The 21,828-nt window shown below is 47.0% G+C and overlaps 1 protein-coding gene across 4 annotated transcripts in view; it reads right to left on the reverse strand.

Annotated features, from left to right (window-relative positions):
- The window catches only part of ERCC6 (ERCC excision repair 6, chromatin remodeling factor), a 426,222-nt gene that overhangs the window by 351,028 nt on the left and 53,366 nt on the right, over positions 1–21,828 (reverse strand). For 3 of the 4 annotated variants that reach the window (XM_077454825.1, XM_077454823.1, XM_077454824.1), the window contains exon 3: positions 8,886–9,006. The exons of the other annotated variant lie outside the window; for it this stretch is intronic. In XM_077454825.1, coding sequence (XP_077310951.1) covers positions 8,886–9,006 — 121 coding nt within the window. The remainder of the gene's footprint in view (positions 1–8,885; positions 9,007–21,828) is intronic. 4 annotated transcript variants of the gene reach the window in all.

Genomic DNA, 21,828 nt, shown 5'->3' on the forward strand with positions numbered 1-21,828 from the left:
TATCTTTCTTTCCTTTCCTGACTTAGCTTTTCTCATCTCTAATGCTCCTACCTCTATTTGTTAAAGAGTTCTTGTACAGGAGGTACACTATTGCAGCCATTTTACTATATGGTAGCCAGGTCTGCTGTCAGGGGATCGCAAGCTTCATGAGCCGGCAATAAGCCTTACCCTTGGCTGCAACAACTCCACGAGCCCAGCCACATACTGCGTTTACACAGTTCCAATGAACCAGTGACTACTGACAAATGTTTGGAGGTCGCGTCTTCTCCTGGTGGTGGGAGACAGCAAATAGCCCCCTAAATCTCCCGTTCTCTCCCTGAACCTCAAATCTGCATTAGTCACAAACTTCCACCCCAGGCAAATGGCAAAAGGCCCAATAGGACTTTGGCGCTGAGGGGCAAAACCCCACATACGGTCTCCTGTGAATAAAAATAGCCGCTGGACTTCCGGTTCCGGCGCCGCATGGAGTAGCTGTCTCTTGTCACAGCTCCCGCACACCAGCCTCCAAAATCGGATTTAAAAGCGGTGATTCCGCCCGAAAACCGACAGGCAGCCTTCCCAGCCACACCGGCTCCGTGATGGACCGGTTCGTTGAGAAATCCGGGCCGCACTCTTATGCGGCCGCCACAGCGCGGCAGGCCTCGCCGCAAATCGAGGCCCCGGCTTCGGCCTACTCAGCTCCGGCCTGCGCGGCCCCACCGGAGGAGACAGCGCAATGTATGGAGGTAGGCGATCACACAGCAGGCCAGACAGCCTCAAGGGACACTCCATCCACACAGTCTCCTGCTCATCCATGCCTAGCTGGCCACACTGCACCTCTCCCCATGCAGCACCCCATGCAACCTCCTCCATTACAGGACTGTAACACTGAACTACTGGCACAGGCTGTGGCTGCTCTCCTCTCCCCTATGATAGCTGCCTCAGTGGAAAAAGCCATCAGTACAGGCATGCAAAAATTTCAAGCCCAACTAGGGGAACACACTTCTAGATTAAATGAGGCTGAAAATCGCATCTCTAACCTGGAGGAAGAACTCTATCAGACACAGTCTCTGGAACAAGCCCAGGATAGAATCAACAAATATATCCTGGAAAAGCTCGATGACCTCGAAAATAGGTCCAGGAGAAGAAACCTGCGTTTTGTTGGCATTCCAGAATCGCTGCCCCAATCTACTTTATCGGACCTCTGTTCCCGCCGCATACCTGAAGCTCTGGGCCTCGGGGGGCCCTTCACAGTGGAACGAGCACACCGTGTGGGAGCTTACAATGCCGAACGCAAATCCCCACGCCCGATCATAGCTAAATATCTCAATTACTCTGATAAGACTTCCATTTTGCAACAGTATCGTCAATCCAGATCTCTTCAGCTTGACGGGACCAAAATCTTGATCTTTGCCGACTACTCGGTGGATGTCTCCAAGAAACGAAAAGCTTTCCAACATATCTGCACGGAACTCCACCAACGACAAATGAAATTCACCCTGGCCTTCCCGGCAATTTTGCGGATCAAAACACCTAATGGCGAGCAACTCTCGTTCCATGATCCTGATGAGGCGACACGCTTCTTAAAATCGTTACGCTCGGGCCCACATCTCAGCCCCACACCCAAGGCAGCTCCAGTAAACCGAGCCCTGGACCAAAGAAGCCCACGGAAGGACTCTCCCAAACGCTTTAGGGCTGCGGGCCCTGCTCCGCTTTCCCAAACCTCAAGGTGAGGGACTCTCCTACCCTACAGGTCTCTCTCGCGTCTCTCCCAGCCCTCAGGCTCCACGCCAACCCTTCTCATGCCTGGATGAAGTGACTCGTTTTGAACAGTTCCCCTCCTGGGCCGTTCACACTTCTCAGGTAGTATTGGGGTACAGCAAGGGCTCATTGAGCCACCCTGTTTGATTATTTGTTCCTCTACACGAGCTATACTGCTCCTAGGCTTGGATGACTATTTTTTATGTTCTCTTGGTTCAATTGTTTTATTTTTATGTTCCTTTTCTCATTTGTATAACCGCTCTGATTTGTTATTGCTTGAATTGTTGACCTCGAATTTATAACTCCTCTTCCCCTGGGGTTTCATGTGTGCAGATCACCATGCGCATCCATGACTCGTCCTGGACTGATGGCTCCCCCGCATTCCCCTCCTGTAGGGCAGTAATGCCTGCATGTATCATGGGGCTTGGTTATGGGAGCTGATCTACACAGTGACCCCCATGCGGGAAAAAGTGAAGTTGATGATTGTTTATGTTCCCTCCCTCTGTGCCCAAACCTGGTATCTACACCCTTCTCCCCCCTTCTTATTCCACCCCCTCTGCCTCCTCGATATGCCTACTTCTACGCAGTCCCCACTTGCTGTAGTCGCTCGGCAGGGCATATCAGCCCTCCACAACCTACCCTCTTTTTTGCAGCTCTTCAGGCTGATCAAACTAAAGAATCTACTACAAGCTTGTTATGTCCCCTTTGACGCTCCATTATGCTTCAGATAGTATCTTGGAATGTGAAAGGGCTCCGTTCCCCCTCAAAGAGATTGAAGGTACTGAGGCACCTTAAAAGGCTTAAAACTGATATAGCGTTGCTTCAGGAAACCCATCTCTCCTCAGCCGACTATGTCCGGATGAAGAAGCTATGGGTGGGTGATGTAGCTGGCTCTGAAGCCGTTGGCCGTAAGGCGGGAGTACTTATCCTCATCAACAAGACTCTCCCCTGTAAGATCTTATCTACAGACGCAGATCAACAGGGCAGACTCCTCTCCCTTCGGGTCCGCATAGGATCGAAGGAGCTTATTATATCTAATGTTTACGCCTCTAACAACCCTACTAAATAATTTTTTAGCACGTTAACTAACTGGCTCCTGCGTTCTCCTCACCTTCCACAAATAGTGGGAGGCGATTTCAACTCTGTTTTTCACCCGGTTGACGATAGGTCCTCATATCCGCATTCAGCCTCACCCCCAGCCTCCAATAACCCCTCGAGCCTGGCAGCGACGATGAGTTCCTTCCACCTCCATGACATATGGCGACTGCACCACCCGACTGACCGTGAGTTTTCCTTTTACTCTTACCCGCATAATGTCTTTACTAGAATCGACTACATCTTCTGCACTGACGACCTGATACCCCTGCTCCCAGGAGCGGACATACATGACATAGCTATCTCAGACCACGCGCCCATTTCGGCGACCCTAGAGACCCCGGACGTGCACCCCAACCCCAAATTATGGCGCTTTCCATCCTACCTTCAGCACAATTCAGACTTTAAAACATACATGGAGAAGGAGTGGGCAATTTATGCACATACAAATGCGATACACACCGATAGCCCCAACTTGTTTTGGGATGCTGGTAAAGCTTTTCTCCGAGGACGCATTATTTCTTATGCGTCTTCGTTCAAAAAGCATGCCCTTCACAACTACAAAACCTCCAGCTCCAGACTGCACCAGGCCCAACTGGCACTCTACGCCATTGACTCTCCCGAAAACCGGACGGCTTGGCACTCAGCCAAACAGTCTTTTGATGCATGGGCTGAAACCCTGGAAATCACCAAAAAAACCTACCTCGACGCTACCCTTCATAAATTTGGCAACAAAGCTGGCAAACTTCTTGCCAGACTTTGCAAAGGCCCTTACCGCCGACGGTCATTCCGTCCATTCGCGACTCGGACGGTCGTGTTGCTACCTCCCAGAAAGGCATAAACGCGGCAATGCTGCGCTACTACTCTACCCTCTATTCGGCTGACCCTATTGACCAACGCACAGCGCGAGACTTCCTTGACAAGGTTAACTTAACTTACATATCCTCCGATCAACTCAATGAGCTAAATGCCCCCATCTCCCCTTCTGAAATTTCTTCCACAATTCGGTCTCTAGCCTCCTCCAAAGCCCCCGGCCCTGATGGCCTGACAGGCGAATTTTATAAATCTCTTGATTCCCTGCTAACCCCGACTCTTACCACGGTCTACCAGAACATATGGTCTGGCGGTGCCTATTTACCCTCTGGCAACCAAGCGATTATTAAACTACTAGAGAAAAAAAAAGGGAAAGACCCGCAAGAACCAGGGTCGTATAGACCCATTTCGCTCCTAAATCTTGATGTCAAGATCCTTTCTAAAATAGTAGCCAACCGCCTGGCCAATATCATCCCCTTCCTGATACATTCCGCCCAATCAGGCTTTGTCAAGGGTAGAACAGCGACCATTAATATCAGGAAGGTGATGATCGCACTGGAACACGCTAGATGCAACCCCAATAGTGATCTAGCCATTATTACCCTAGATGCCGAAAAGGCTTTTGACAATGTAAATTTTGGATGGCTATCCATGGTCTTGGGCGAGATGGGCTTCTCTGGCCCTTTTCTTCACTTAATTAGCTCTATGTATACATCCCCAACAGCTAGGCTTGTTGCCGCAGGCCTCTTATCTGACGAATTCCGCTTGTATAAAGGTACCAGACAGGGCTGCCCTTTATCCCCTCTCCTTTTTAACATTGCTATCGAGCCACTTTCTAGGTACTTATCAACTGTAGCCCCCTTACATGGGATCAGAATAGGGTCACATGAACTAAGAACGTCTCTCTTTGCTGACGATGTTCTTATTTTCTCTGCCGACCCGTCCGCTGACATGCCCGCGATCAAAGAGGTTTTTGACCAATTCCGACAATGCTCGGGCTTGCGCATAAATTATTCTAAAAGCGAAATACTCCCCTTAGGCTCCCACCCACATCCACTATGGGCACAACACTCCATTTTTACAATAGCGAAAACACATATTACATACCTGGGAATTAAGATAGGGAGACTACCCTCTTCTCTATACCACCTGAACTACCCTCCCCTTTTCGACAAAATTAAACGTGAATGTGAAAACTGGATGGATCTGCCACTATCGCTTCTGGGAAGGTGCCATCTATTCAAAATGGTCAGTTTCGCACGCTTATTGTATCCCCTTCAGACGATACCACTACTTCTCCGGCACAAGGACATCAAACTCCTAAACGCCGCAATCTCCAATTTCATATGGCGAGGCAAGAGACCACGCATAGCATTTACCAAACTCCACCTTCCCAGAACCGAGGGGGGCATCAGTCTCCCCAACCTTAGAACGTACAACCTAGCCTGTCTGTTAAGGGTAGGCATTGACTGGATAACCCAGGAATCCCGTTGCTCGAATTACCAACTGGAGTCCGAAATGACACGTCCCTATTCCCTGTCTGCCCTTCTCCACTGTCAGTGGAAAACTCTCGACCCATCCTATCAACACAATCTTCTCCTGAGAGATACAGCTATCGCCTGGAGAGAAGTCAGAAAAGGTCTCAAGTTATCTCCGTTCATGTCAAGACACCTCCCGATTCAGGGTCATCCAAACTTTACCCCGGGTCTGGAACACCATCCTTACGCAACATGGCGACAGAAAGGCCTTAATAACTTCTCATCCATGTGTGATTTGGACTCTGGTCGTGCATTATCTTTCCGGACCTTAGCCCAAAAATACTCCTTGCCGGATTCCTCTGCTTTTCACTACGGCCAGTGCCTCAGCTTTCTTCAGAAATCTTGCAGGGCAGAGCACTCGAGGTTCAAATCTTCTCTCATCGACACGCTTCTACGCCAAGACTCCTACAAAATCTCTGAAATCTACAAACCTTTACTTCTCAAAACAACACCTTCTCTGCATTCATCCTCGGTATCTAATTGGGCGAAAGACTTTTCGGATGATGACATAGTCGAAAAGATTCTGTATGGCCTTAACTCAGTATACCGTCTCATCCCGAACGAATCTTGGAGGGAAACTCAACTTAAAATCTCGCACAGAGCGCATATACCGTTCCTCCCATCAGGGATACCCCATACTTCTCAAGCTTCACAGTGCCCTCTTTGCCAACAATCAAGACCTACTCTTGCCCACCGCTACTGGTCTTGTTTGGCCATCTCTTCGTTCTGGGATCGCATATTGGCCTTCATCTTTGAAGTCACACTACTGAAACTTCCCAAGGATCCGCTACTCCTCATCTTCGGATACTGGGATCCTAAACTACTCCCATGGTCGGCTTCCTCCTCACCCCCAGGCAAGGAATGGGCCCCGATTCGCCTATTGCTTGCCAGGAGAGCCATTCTGGCACACTGGACTGCCACTACCACCCCTTCAGTTTCTCAAGTCAACAGAGACCTCAGGCACCTTCTTCTCCGGGACAAACTTAACACAAACCTACACCAACCTAAAGCCACACAACATTTCCATAGTAGATGGGACCTGTACATCACCTCCAAACTCACTCCACAGGAACGGACCCTCCTCAAAGACCATTCTTTCACTCGCAAGGACCCCCTGCTACCAGCGAACTTTACCGCATTGTGAAACTTTACTACCCAGTATACAACACAGTGCATCTTCTATTTTTCAACGCCGCACACCCACCACCGGTTGGGCTCCCGCCCTCCTCAGGTGCAGACTGCTAAACTATAACAGGCTTGGCAAGCTCCCCCCCCCTTCCCCCCCCCCTCTCTCCCTCTAGTAATCTGTTATTTCTTTATGCATATTCCATGTAGGACCTTGGCTCCCCTGAAAGATTCCATGGTGCCATGCCATGGCATCCGCAGATCCATCCAGTTGAGGTCATCCCCTTCTCCTTCTTGTGAGGGAGAATGGTTTGGCCTCCATTTCCTGCAAGGAGTAATATGTTTATGTTTTCAACGCATTTAAATGTCGATGTGACTACTTTCCCGAGATTCACACAGCTCTTTCAAAAATGCCTTTATTCATCTTACGGTATTTTCTTTGTCATGCACCTTCTTTTCAATAAAATTTATTTGAAAAAAAAAAAAAAAGCCGCTGAAGAGTGGGACCGGCTCCCTGCACTCCCATGATCCAGGGCCCTGTTGCAGGTATTAGGGGGAGGTGAAGAACCCTCTGCCATGATGCCAGCACTTCAGCTGGTAGGGAACGTAGGCTAGTAGTGCTAAGCCAATAGGAAGGAAAAAGGTATTTGCTTTCCCCCTGATGTAGTTAACAGCCACTGAGAAGGCATCTTGCGGGGACTAGCTCCCAGACTCTGTCTCTTTTTCTGATGATGGGCAGAGACCAACATCGCTCTGCCCCGTAGTCAGCTCTTCTGCTGGGGAGATGAACCCTGGGGTAGTGTCTAATTGCTGGGAAGGGAGAACGGCTTTCTCCACTCCCGGTGGGGATATCTGCTGTTGGGGAAACAGCTCACGGAGATCATCTTTCGCGTTCTCCGGATCCCACTTTGAGTGGGCAGAGGCCAGCGTTGCTCTGCCCCGTAGCCAGTGTTTTGGTTGGGTCACCAGACGTGATACTCTGGACTTGCTGCTGATCACCAGCTAACAGTCTTCCATCGGCCATCTCAACTGCCTTTTCCGAGACCTTTATGCTATCAGATTGTCTCGCTGTCCAGGGAACCTCTGGTTTGTTTTGGCATTCTAGCACTCACAGTGCCCTCTGTATCATCACCACTTCTTCCATTGTGGTTAGGATGGCAAAACATAGGGGCATCCCCGGACCCATTTCCTCTGCATCTTTGTGACTGTCCATTACTTCTCCCAGACATTCCAAGGCAATGGGAGCCATGCCTGGATGCTGATCACCGAACAGCCGCTTGTTGACAATCGCGAGCTTCCATTCCTGCTCGACCAGGAACTCCAACTCTTCCAGATCACACGACTCTTGGGGGGAGGTCCTGCACCTCATCTCAGTAGTCCAGGATGTCTTCCAGCTGTTCCCAAAGTCTAGGTCTCCATACGTGTTTTGATGGAGCAGCCCCATGCTGCCATAGCCAACGCCTTCTGTCGGCTGCTGTCTGCTGTACATGGCCACAGTTGAGCCGCAAACCACTGGAGGGTTCTGTTTGCGTGGCGTCCAGCCTCATCTCCTTACAGACCAATCTACTGAGCTCCGACTTCCACTCATCTCACGGTTGTTCCCTCAGGAACACCTGTCATCCAGTACATCTCTGTGGAGGAGGAAAGGATCTTCCGTGATGGTGCCACTTGTTGCTTATTGTCTCTTGCCAGAGTTGCCGGCAGATCACCTCCCCTCCGCCGAGCACGGTGCACTCGGTTGCTAGTCCTTGATGTTGCTTTCGCATGCCTTGCAGCCTCCTCCCGAACTCCACTCTCATGCTGGCTGGTCCCCGTACCGCTCCTCAGCAGCTGCCTGGATTTTTAATCTAAAGTGGTTTGGATGTCCCAGACTGTAGGAGACGTCCCACTGCTGTCACCAATGTGATGGGTCCCACATATCCCCGGATGGGCACCTCAGCCAGAACCGTGTCTCCTATTCTCTAAACGCTTCCTCAGCCGGCCGACACGCCATAACCAGCCCTTAACCCTCAATCACGAGGCAAACCATAAAGATGTTGATGGTTAAACATGCAGAGCATAAACTGTTTATCAAGTACAAAATATACACTTTTAAACAGTTAGGCACACTCCCCTTAGCCTTGTCATACAGGGTTAGGGGACAAGAAAGAACCAATGGGAACTCAAGACTTGTACATTCAAACTACAGCTGAAACATATAAAATTATTAGGACAGGCAGGCTGCCCCTCCTTACACATCCCCCCGGATGAGATGGTTCTCCACACCTTTTGTCTACGTGCCATGACATAACATACTTAAACACAATAACAAGAGGGGGAGGATGGGGAGAAGGGATGAAACTTATATAGGGACATCATTACATTATCCCAACGCCATTTTGTCCCCAAGGCCAGCAGCCCTTTAAGCATAATGCCACCTTTTATATGCCTCTATCAGCTAAAAGTACATTGTTTGCAGAATAAAATTATATATTTATGCATATATTTATATTTTAGATGCATCTCCAATATACTACATAAAAAAAAAAAAAACACACTGTCCAAAAGACTATAACACAAAGAACCAATACAAACTTTATTATGTTTTTGCCGTTTTACAGACTCCAGTTTTCGAGCAATCTCTTTGGAGACTGCAGCTTGTGGAGCAAGCTGTTCAATTATCTTGTTGATCTGATGCAAAGAGGTGACACAGGAACTGTGAAGAAAAAAAAAAAAACAAAAAAAAAAAATCGGTCAGTCTGGGTCTGCTTAAACATCAGTTAAAGTCTTACACCCCAATATCTCAATATAGTTCTGTTACTCTCATGTTATAATTTGAAATGGATTGCGTTCAGAAATGCCCTAAAATACCCTTTAAAAATGCTGCTGCCTGCTCTTCCACTATGCGGATATAGATGAATAACTGCCTCCGCCCGCAGCACTAATGTCTTCACATAGAAATGTAATGCAAATATTCTGACAAGGTCTCTTATTAAGTGCTGATTACGGAGAGCATTGGGTTTAACTGTGGTGACTACTAGTCCACCAAGTCATACTGAGACACCCTACACAACAACTGTAACGGTAAAAAAGAGGAAAGACTATGAAAATTGGGGGCTGTAAGCACAATATCTTTCTGAAAGCATATCTAGTAAGGATGAGTTCAGGCGTGTTCGCAAACAGCACGTACCAAGCCTGCCAGGAAGTCAGCACAATCACAGGCAGCGAGACATTTCCCGATCTCAGCAGCTTTGCATCGGGAAAATGTCTCCATGCTTGTGATTAAAGAGCCACAGTGCCGACTTCCTAGCGGGCTCTTCATGTGCTGTTTACGAACACACCTGAGCTCATACTTAATATCTAATTCTGTGACCACAGCAGATCTTTAAGTAACTTTAAAAGGAGAAGTCCAGCCTGAGCTCGTTTGGCTGGACTTCTATGGGGCACAGGAGTGCAATTCATTTTGCACTCCTGTGCCCCATTTTCAGCAGAGAGCGGTCAGAAGTCAACTCTCTGCTGACATCACACAGATCAGTCCAGGCTCTGGGAGTCTGGATCCGCCAGATGCCTGGATCCGCCAGATGCCTGGATTGATCCAGATGCCTGGTTGTCTCAGCCTCTCAGCAAGCCACTGAGAGGCTGAGATGGCGGCTCCCTGTCCCTCCACAGCTCAGCGCTCCAGTGAGCGTGGAAGAGCAGAGCAGGGGAGCTGCTGACAGGCAGCAGCTTTCCGCTTGGGGAGCTGAGGGAACCGAGCCATCGGCAGTGTTCAAATCGCTCAGTTCTCAGTGAAGAGGCGCCGGGGGACAGATGCTGCATTGGACCAATGCTGCATCCACCTAGGTAAGTATGATTTTACAATAACCCCAAACCCATATTTCTCTTTTAAAGAAAAAATATACAGCAAAATTGTTTAAAAAAAAACAAACACACACACACAATAAAAAAAATCAAGGTGGGAGCTCACCATCCTGGAGGATGATTATTGGAAAAGGAATTATTCCATGTTTTCTTAAATCAGCCTTCAGGATGGTTCACTTGGCAGACTAAGCAAGTTGGCACCTAGGGTGGGACAGTTACTACAAGCACATTTTTTCTGACCACCAGAGCTGGTAACAGATGAGGCCTGAAGATTCACCTAGTAAATCTCAGAGAATATGAGAACCAAAGACATGCAGTGCCCTTACAAATTCGAAAGAGAGAAGCCTGATACAGAATAACTAAAGAGGCACTTGCAAATCTATGGGGTCTATCCTAATAGAAAATGGTGGAACCTAGAGATGGGATCTGCAGAACAGAATCTCACCTAGGGGTCTGAGAATAGTAAAAAAATTGTTCCTTTCTGGGGCCAGAAAAAGCCTAAGAATGGCCCAGTATTTCCGAGTTTGCCACTACTAAATTGATGGATATTCTAATCAAACATAGAGGTACCAAATATGAACAATTAATTAATCAGGTCAAAACTCTATCGAAAGAAATCAAAGACATGGGTCAAATAGTTACCATACCTTGGTTGGATACCCTAAAAAGAAATACTAAGCAACAAGATTCCCTTATAAAAAATAAATTGGGGAAATTTAGACAGGACCTCAATGATTATACCAATCAAAGAGTGTCAGTGTTCACATGGATGCTTAAACCTTTAGTAATTTACCCTTCGGATTCCCAATATCCGAATAATTGTAGATCACAATCCCAACCTCCAATATCTACACATATTCCACCTTTACTACCACAACAATCTCAAATGTCCATTCAAATGTCCACCTATATTCCACCTTTATTATCTTTACCTCAACCTAATATATTGCATACTGCACCACAGATGCAAAAATTGAATGGTTCTAGAAATCCAAAAAAATGCAAAACAATTCAAAAATATATAAAAGTTAATCAGAAGCCTCCCATGGATACTAATCAAAGCAAATTATGTAAAGATCCGATTACATTTTACAATAGAAATCCTACAGTGATTAAGCCTTATATTGTCTCTACTGAGTTAGAAGGAAATAACACAAAAATAACTGCTTCCTCTAGTGCTCCAGCAGTAACAGGGGTATCCCCACCCTCAGGTGAAGTAGCAGAGCAAGAACTAGGACCTCCAAATGAATGTGACAATAATAGGGTTACATTATCTCTGCCCAGTACCGAAGTTATCACCTCCTTGAGTTTCACGCACGGTAGTGAGAGTAGTTCTTCTATAATTTCTACCAATAATCCTTTCAGTTTTGGTTCTCAATTACCACCTGATGTTAGCTCTAGACTCCTTTTGAATGACCCTACTTTTTTTTAGTAATGAGCCCCTCTCCAGTGGCTGCGCAAAAAAGAAAGCACGACGCAGAGGCTGCAGAAGGGGAAGAAATAGACAGAAACGAGAGTCTCCACAAACTTCGTAAACTATAAAAATCTTTAATCTCTCCAAACATGTTCTTTATTCTGCCGAGATTACATTGCTGAGTAAGGGTCTAAATTTTGCACCAGCCTCCAAACCCGATCCTTATGTATAATTTAAAGATCTGAATAAATACATAAGGAAGCTTACATTAAAAAGGTATTTTGAAATTCAAAAAACTAAAAAACTAAAACACATAGAACCTGACAGTGTCCCTTCTACTAATGTAGAGTCTGTAGTCCAAACAGAACAGACAGAGTTCAGTTTTGATACAGACAGTATAAATACATCTGAAGAACCTGGCTTGAATAGTTCTTACACTAATTTGGAACTGTATACACAACACCTTCAAACCTCACCCTCAGTAGTACACTCTACGCCCAAATCTGCCTTCTATCCACATCAGTCAAAACGTCCTCATATAAATACATTCTACAATATGGTGTATGCAGATATCAAGAGATTATGTTTACATACATCGTTCTGTTCCCCTGATCTCTTTGGAAAATCAGGCTATCAAATCCCTTGCTTGCAATGAAGACTTAATTGTAAAAACTGCTGACAAGGGAGGGGGTATCGTCATTATGAATCGTGAGGATTATATCAAAGAGGCATATCGCCTCCTTTCTGATGTATCAACATATAAAAAAATTAAATAAAGATCCACTCCCTGAAATCAAAAAGGAAGTCAATCAACTAATAGAAAAGGCAAACTCAATCCCAAATCCTGGATAAATCTAAAGTTTGGTTTTTAATTAACCACTTAAAGGGGTTGTAAAGTAAAAATTTTAATTTTTTTAAAATAACAAACATGTCATACTTACCTCCACTGTGCAGCTCGTTTTGCACAGAGTGGCCCCGAACCTGCTCTTCTGGGGTCCCTCGGCGGCTGTCTCTGCTTCCTCCCGCAGGTGCTTCTCACGTTAATGCGAGCTCCCTCGCATTGGTGAGAAGCACTGCGGGCGCGCTCCCGTGATACAGCCGGCGGCTATAGCCGCTCGCTGTATCACAAGGCCCCGCCCCCCCGGCGCGCTGCGTCATTGGATGTGATTGACAGCAGCGCGAGCCAATGGCTGCGCTGCTTTCAATCCATCCACTCCAGCCAATCAGCGGCCAGGCTGAGCGGCGAAGAGGATGGCGGGGGCGAGCGCGGGATTTTCGAGGGGTCAGGTAAGTAAAACGGGGGGACTGGGGGCGCCGGCAGTGTGAGATGTTTTTTCACCTTAATGCATAGAATGCATTAAGGTGAAAAAACATTTACCTTTACAACCCCTTTAAGGACCGCCGTATTGCCATTGTACGTCATTACAATGGCACAGGCAGGCACAAGCACGTACATGTACGTTTCTGCCTTCCAGTGGGTGGGGGGTCCGATCGGACCCCCTCCCGCTGGATACGGTGGTCCGGTTCGCTGCAGGAGCGATCCGTGATGAGGGGATGGCCTTTGGTTTCTGGCCATCCCCTCTCGATCGCTCTTGGCCAATGACAAGCTTCCTCCCACTGTGTATTGTATACACAGGAAGGAGGAAGTGATGTCATTCTCCTCGGGGTGGTCTTTTTGACCGGACTACGAGGAGAAGACAAAAAAGTAAGTGTGCACCAACACTACACTGACATGTAGGTACACACAGGCACACAACCTCACAGGCATAAACCTCCCGTAGTGGTATAGAATCTGAACAGATCAATATCTGATCTGATCAGATCTATACTAGCGTCCCCAGCAGTTTAGGGTTCCAAAAAAACGCATTGAACGGGATCAGCCCAGATACCTGCTAGCACCTGCGTTTTGCCCCTCTGTCCAGCCCACCCAAGTGCAGTATCAATCGATCACTGTCACTTACAAAACACTAAACACATAACTGCAGCGATCGCAGAGTCAGGCCTGATCCCTGCGATCGCCAAGTTTTTTTTGGTAGCATTTTATATTTAAATCCGAAAGGCAGTGCTTGGGTTTTCGGGGTCCCGTACGTGGCTAGGCTCCCAAAAAGTCCCACACATGTGGTATCCCCATACTCGGGAGAAGTAGCGGAATATATTTTGGGGTGCAATTCCACATATAACCATGGCATGTGTGAGCAATATATCATTTAGTGACAACTTTTTGTAAATTTTTTTTATTTTTTTTGTCATTATTCAATCCCTTAGGACAAAAAAAATAAATATTCAATGGGCTCAACATACCCATCAGCAATTTCCTTGGGGTGTCTACTTTTCAAAATGGGGTCATTTGGGGGGGGGGGGGGGTTGTACTGCCCTGCCATTTTAGCACCTCAAGAAGTGAGATAGGCAGTCATAAATTAAAAGCTGTGTAAATTCCAGAAAATGTACTCTAGTTTGTAGACGCTATAACTTTTGCGCAAACCAAAAAATATACGCTTATTGACATTTTTTTTTTTACTAAAGACATGTGGCTGAATAAATTTTGCCCTCAATGTATGACTAAAATTTAGTTTATTCGATTTTTCTTATAACAAAAAGAAGAAAATATCTTTTTTTTTTCAAAATTTTCGCCCTTTCCATTTATATCGCAAAAAATAAAAATCGCAGAGGCAATCAAATACCATCAAAAGAAAGCTCTATTTGTGGGAAGAAAAGGACGCAAATTTCGTTTGGGTGCAATATTGCATGACCGCGCAATTACCAGTTAAAACAGCGCAGTGCGAAACTGGAAAAAGACCTCTGGTCCTTAAGGTGTTTATTGGTCCGGGGCTGAAGTGGTTAAAGATTTTTACCAGACTCCTTATTTTTACCATATCCCTATGGTTCATAAAAGCTCGACCAATCCCCCTGGTAGGCCCATCATAGCAGCCATGGATAGCATCACTTCCGATCTATCAAAATATGTTGATTATTACCTCCAGTCACTGGCTCAGGGGTTACAATCCTATGTTAGAGATGGTACCCATTTGCTTGAAACATTAAAACCCTATTCTTGGAATAGTAACTACATCTGGATTTCACTAGATGTTAGTTCCCTGTACACGTCGATCCCACATAGTTTTGGGCTTGAGACATTGAATATTTTTTTTTTTTCTAGACCAATATATGAATAGTAAACAAGCCGCATTCATTGTAGAGTGTACAAAATTTTGCCTTGAGCACAATTATTTTATTTTCAACAATCAATTCTATGTGCAGGTGCAAGGCACGGCAATAGGAGCAAATTTTGCTCCCTCGTATGCAAACCTCGCAATAGGACTATGGGAACACAAATACATATGGAGCAATAATCCCTATTCTAAACATCTCATCTATTGTGGCAGATATATAGATGACATTGTCATTATTTGGGATGGCTCCCCTCAGGATACAGAATATTTTTTTAACCACTGCAACAATAACCCATATTGGTTTAAGTTTTACATATGTTTCAGATACTGAAAGATTGGCATTTTTAGACCTGGAGTTATATCATATTGAGGATGTTATACATACTCAAAACCGACCACAGGTAACTCTCTTCTACATTATAGAAGCTGCCATTTCCACAAGTGGAAAAACAACATCCCTAGAGGACAATTTTGTCGTCTTAAACACAACTGTACCAATCCAATTGATTGTGTAGACAGCAAGGTACTTCTTACAAAAACTCAGGGAAAAGGGGTATCCGGAATCTCTTATTCTTGAAGCCCAAATGCAGTATACACAAGACAGATTACCAACCAAAAAAGATAGAACATTTCATCATTCCATCTGCTTTGCTACTAGGTTTCATCACGAACACAAAAAAATGGAATCCATCCTAAAAAAAAAAAGAAAAAGAAAAAAGAAGAAGGCCTATCCTTCTAGAGGATCTACATTTAAAGACCTTGTTACCAAAATGCTCCAAAGTTACATACAGAAGAGCCCCTAGTATAAAAAACAAAATTGCTTCCAGTAAGCTTAAGTCATGACCCACCCAGTCCATACCACGGATCTGTTTAGTGCCATTATATGGCATGTTTCAGTGCAAAAAATCTTTGTGCAAAACATGTCGTTTTGTACAGCACGGACAAAAACAGTTTACAACTAAAGGCAAGACCTACGAGATTGGCGAGTTCTATAACTGCTCATCAGACTTTGTAGTGTATTGCCTACGTTGCCCATGCCATTTACTCTATGTGGACCTCACTATTCACCCACTCAGACAGAGGTTTGGCGAACACAGAAGGAAAATTGAGGCAAGCAAGGACAAGCACAGTGTCCCTCACCATTTTGCACAGTGTCACAAAGGTTCTACGGATGGCCTAAAAGTATGGGTATTGGAACAAATGGCCAAAAATATGTCAGACACAGAAAGATATTTTAAGCTTTGAGAACACAAAACTTTCTGAATATATTCCCTTGATGCCCTGTCACCTGGTGGAATAAACGAAGAATTGGAATTGCCATCGATTTTATAAGACTATTTTTTATATCTGGTTCGTTAGTTTACTATATATATATATTTTTTTTATTTATTTTTTTCTATAATACTGGAAGGATAAATCACAATTTACCATAGAAGCCACCATATTATTATCTGTCAATAATTTGGATTTATGGAAATGTATACAAAACGATACAAATTAGTATGAAATATTCATTTTTAATCTTTATTTATACTATATTTTATTAATGTATTTTGGTATTACATATATCTCGGTTCGACAATTAGTTTACATATTTAAATAATAAAAGTATTTATAATGAATTTTAACCATGCTCTGGTGACACCAACATAATAGAACATATATCAATTGTTTCTTAAGTAGTTTAGTTTTTAACTTATCTGTATAGTATACCTAAGGGGGTTGCAATATCAGATTTGCTATATATTTTTAATTAACCCCAAATATAGGATTGCATTTTTATGTATACATTATGTGTGCAGAAAAAAAAAAAAGCAAGAAAATACATGGATATTTGTTTGTATCTAATCATTTTCCTTATTTTTCCTGGTCTTTTCTTTATATAATTTTCCCACTATTTTTATTTTTTATTTTTAGTATATCTATCCATGTATATATAGGCCCAAACTAGGGAATCGCCTCACCTTGCATTTGCAATAATTAAAAGGTTAAGAAAGGGGGGGGGCGTGGCCTGGCTATGGAGGAGTGAGGACGTGGCGTGCCTGAGCTCCGTCCGGTCCGCGGGATAAACAGCAGCTAAAGGGGTGACAATTCCCCCGTTTCTCACCCAGGGTATGCCACACCGACGCCGGACATCCTCCCAGCCCCAGAAAATGTCTCAGCTCGGGCAGGGCTCGCTGGACTCGTTCCTCGCCGACACTCCCCGTCAGCAGAGGGGGAAATCCAAGATGGCGCCGGAACGAACGGCCTCGCAGCAGCGGCAGCACGAGGCACAGCTCACACCGCCAGCGCTGTCTCCTATTCCCTCTCCCAGGGAGGTAAGCGAATCCATCCCTCCTGCATCCCCCCACTCCATCTCCTCTCAAGATCAGGGCACGGAGATAGCAGACCTGGCTAGGGATAAGGACATAAGGAAGCATCTATGGTCCCTCCCCACTAAGGAAGATTTAGAGCATTTTACCAGCAGGATTGAAAGGGCTTTCAAGCAGGACATTGAGCAGTTAAAGACAGACACCACTGAGCTGGGACACAGAGTGGAGACCCTAGAGCAGAAATTTGACGATACTGTGCCCGCTATCGCTCAGCTCAGAGAGCAGTCCCTGACCCACGGCCATCAGATTGAAGCCCTTCTCTGCCAATTAGACGATATGGAAAACCGCAGCAGACGGGCGAACATTCGCATATGCGGCTTACCGGAGGCCACGGCACCCAAGGACATTATACCAACGCTGCAGGGGGTGTTCAGAGAAATTCTAAGCCTTCCTCCCTCAACACCGATTGAAATAGATAGGGCCCACAGGGCTCTTAAACCCCCATCTGAGGACCCAGGCAACCCCAGGGACATCATTTGCAAACTCCATAAATATACGTTGAAGGAGCGAATTATGCAAAAGATGCGCAACAGACCGGTCTTTGACTTCGATGGAGCCCAGCTGTCCTTTTACCAGGACCTCTCCAGGCGTACTCTCATGCAAAGGCGGGCTGTCCGCCCACTCCTGGCGGCGATTCAAGCCGCAGGCCTCACCTATCGCTGGGGCTTCCCGTTTAGCCTCCAGGCGTCCAAAAATGGCCGTTGGGCCGTGCTGCGAACCAAGGATGACCTCCCCCGCTTCCTTCACATCTTGGAGCTTGGCCCCGTGGACTTTCCGGATTGGCGCTACGTTCCGGATATCTGACTACCTCTGAGTTCTTATTCAGCATTGAGTTGGGATTTCCGCTGAGTGTTGGACTGGGAGCCCACTTTGTCACCTACTGTTTGGATGTCGTCTCCCTTTGCTACCCCCCCCTCCTTTCTGCTATTATATCCCCAGACGTCAGTTTTTTTTTTTTTTTTTTTGCACTATTGGGGAGCACAAGTTATAGTTCTTTGTTCTTACACCCTGTTCATTTGGACTCTTGGACCGGGCTGGGCACTGGTCCCCGTGTCCCCTTGGTGGTTGTCTACGTTCCCCACTTAGGCCCCACCTACTTTGGTGTTTGTCCCGACTGGGACCTCTAGCTAACGCCCGGGAGGTGGATGCTCCCCCTCTCTCCCTGGGCGGGCTGTTTAGTTAATTTACTGTACCGTGTTCCTGGCCCGCTAGACGGGGTCTGGCCGTTGTTTACCTCCCTTCCTCCCTCCCCCTTCCTTTCCCCCCCCCCCCCGAGAGTCACCTCCGCCTCCCTTCTCTTTATCCTTCCTCAGTGCCCTTCCCTTCCCCTCCTCTCCACTTTCCTCGTTCCCCATCCTGTCCCCCCTACTTCCCCTACCTACATCAGTGTCTCTCACGGCGCTTCAGCCAACTAACGGTTTGTTGCTTTGTTCTTTAGGTTACCTTTCTCATATACAGGGGAACCTGGTGTGGATCAGACCGGTTGAGCGTCAGCGACTTCAGGTATGTCGTCACTAAAAATACTGTCCTACAACGTTAGGGGGCTCTGCTCTCCACAAAAGCGCAGCAAGCTGTGGCTCGAACTGAAACGTCTCGGGGCCCAGGTAGTGTTCTTGCAAGAGACTCATTTTCGACAGCCAGCACCTCCTAGGGTCCCCGTGCATCTTTATAATCAGTGGTTCTTTAGCAACTCCCCAGTAGCGAAATCGCGCGGCACTGCCATCGCATTCCACAAATCCTGCCCTTTCCGGCCCTCAGAGAGCTCTGTGGATCCACAAGGCCGGTATGTCTTTGTGAAGGGGACTTTGGCCAATGCAAAATTCACGTTTGCAACTCTCTACGCACCCAATACCCAGCAACTTTCCTTCATAGATGTGGTATTAGATAAACTGATGGAGTTTAGGGAGGGCCACCTAATACTTGGGGGTGACTTTAATGTTAGCCCGGACCCTCTACTGGATATATCTCATGGCCGGCCTACGCACTCCCAGGCCTTCCTCGGGCATTTTTCGCAGATCGTTACAAAATAGTTTCCTTATAGACACATGGAGGGTGATGCACGCATTAGATAGGGACTATAGCTTCTACTCGAGGGTACACGATGTATACACACGCATTGATCTCATGTGTGTGGACCACGGTACCCTGGAGTTGTTGCGGTCAGCTGAAATAGGGAATATCACCATATCGGATCACGCCCCCATTCTGGCTGAGATTCGAGTTCCCGATGGGTCACCGAGGGCTTGGTCATGGCGTCTTAATGAAAATCTTCTGGATGACGCCTCAGTGGTGGCCAAGGTTTCCGAAACTATCACACACTACTTTGCGGAGAATGTATCTGGGGAGGTGGCGGAGGGAGCGGTGTGGGAGGGTCATAAGGCCGTACTTAGGGGGGAACTGATCTCACTGGGCTCTAGACTCAAAAGGGAGAGACAGATTGATTTTCAAAGGGTCCTGTCAGCTTTGCAACAGGAAGAACTTAAACATAAACGCCAGGGGGATGCTGAGGCCCGTAAGCGACTATTAGAGCTGAGGGAGTTATTCTCACGCCTCCTTGACCGTCGTGCCCACAGGCAACTACGCTACTTATCCCATAAATACTACGAACACGGCAACAAGTGCGGCAGACTGTTGGCCAGGGCCCTTAGGCAGCGTAGACTAGCCTCACACGTACACAAGCTTCGTTCCCCGGACGGTACGATCTCTTTACTCTCTTCAAAGATCGCATCTATTTTCAGAGATTATTATGCTGACTTGTACCACCTGGACGGGGGTATCTCCCAGACGGCACAGACTGCCAGACAACGACTCATTGGAGACTATCTTGCCTCGGCAGGACTCCCCTCCCTGACGCTAGAGCAGCAGACGGAACTTGAATTACCCATTTCCCCGCAGGAGGTGATGGGGACGGTGAGGGCCTTGCCTAGTGGGAAGAGTCCTGGCCCGGATGGATACACTAAAGTGTATTATGCCAAATTTCTTCCCCTGCTACAGAATCACATGTGCAGGTACTTTAATTCCTTTGCTACAGGCCAAACAATCCCACCCGAAGCCTTGTTGGCTCATATCACCGTGCTGCCCAAGGACGGCAAGGACCCTGCCCTCCCGCAAAGCTACCGCCCTATATCGCTACTTAATGTGGATATAAAAATTCTCAAAAATTATGGCAAACCGACTTAAGTATATCATTCCCTCTATCATCCACCCAGATCAGACAGGATTTATCTCAGGTAGGGAGGCCAGAGATAATTCCATCTGGGCCATACAACTCATTCACTGGGCACGTCTCCACAATGCCTCCACTCCATACCTCATCCTGTCCACAGATGCCGAAAAGGCCTTTGACAGGATAGATTGGTCTTACCTGAAGGCGGTTTTAGAGACCTTGGGTCTGGGTACCCGTATGCTGCACTGGATCATGGCCCTGTATACGTCCCCCAGTGCGCAAGTTAAGGTTAACGGCCATCTGTCTCCGGAATTCCCTATTCGGAATGGCACCAGGCAGGGGTGCCCCCTATCTCCCCTCCTGTTCGCTTTGGCTATGGAGCCCCTGCTCAGAACAGTGAGGGCGAGTGGGGATATTACCGGGGTGCAGGTGGGGCTCACGGAGCACAAACTTTCAGCGTATGCTGATGACGTGCTTTTCCACCTGACCAACCCCCTCATCTCACTCCCTAACCTTATGAAGGAGCTTGACATTTTTGGACAAATATCCAACTTCAAGATTAATTACGCTAAATCTGAAGTCCTGCCGATCACTATTCCGGAGACGGTGGCCGTTGGCTTACAGCAGGCTTTCCCATTCCACTGGGCCAAGGCTTCCATTAAATACCTAGGTATCCAGCTCACGGACCAATTTGATACACTGTACTCCGCTAATTTCCCTTCCCTGCTGAGCACAGTGCGTGGAGACTTGCAGAACTGGAACAAAGCCTCCTTCACATGGCTAGGCAAAGTAAATATACTTAAGATGAATATCCTCCCCAGAGTGCTTTTCTACCTGCAGGATGCTTCCTGTTCCCCTCCCCAGAGGCTTTTTCTCGCAACTCCAAAGCCTCATGATAGGGTTCATATGGCATAACAAAAAACCTAGGCTTGCCATGTCCATGCTGCAGAGATCTAAGGAGAGGGGCGGGCTGGGCCTCCCAGACATTCGTCGTTACTACAGGGCTATTGCGCTTCAACATATGCTGAATTGGCGCCACCACTCTGCCACCAAATTGTGGGTCCCTCTGGAAAAAACCCCGGCGGGTCGCGACCTCGCATATGCCCCTTGGCTTCCGCGGGAACATAGGGGACTTTCACGGACAACTTCCCCGCTGACCACCCATGCCCTCAGGGTATGGGATCGGTCAAATGCCATGTATGCCCTGGCGCCCCCGGGATCTCCATTGGCTCCTCTAGGAGGGTTCAGGTGGTTTCCCCCTGGGGAGCAGGTAGCCTTTTTTGGGACTTGGGCCGCTGACGGCAACTATAGCTGTGGCAAATTTATAGACAAGGGTAAGCTGATACCCCTAGATGCCTTGAGGGATAGATACGGACGCTTTCCAATGGACTGGTGGAGATACAAGCAGCTTAACCACTTCACCACGAACCTGGGCGCTACGTTAAGAGACATAGAATCTCTTACGTCGCTTGAAAAGGTGTTTATGGCAGAGGAACCCACTCCCCACTTAGTTTCTGAACTTTACCGGCTCCTGGGGGCGGTTTCTGGCCCCATC

This window comes from Lithobates pipiens, unplaced genomic scaffold, assembly GCF_037356315.1.
Source record: "Lithobates pipiens isolate NorthernLeopardFrog02 unplaced genomic scaffold, aLitPip1_a1.2 Scaffold_25, whole genome shotgun sequence".
Classification (NCBI taxonomy): domain Eukaryota; kingdom Metazoa; phylum Chordata; class Amphibia; order Anura; family Ranidae; genus Lithobates; species Lithobates pipiens.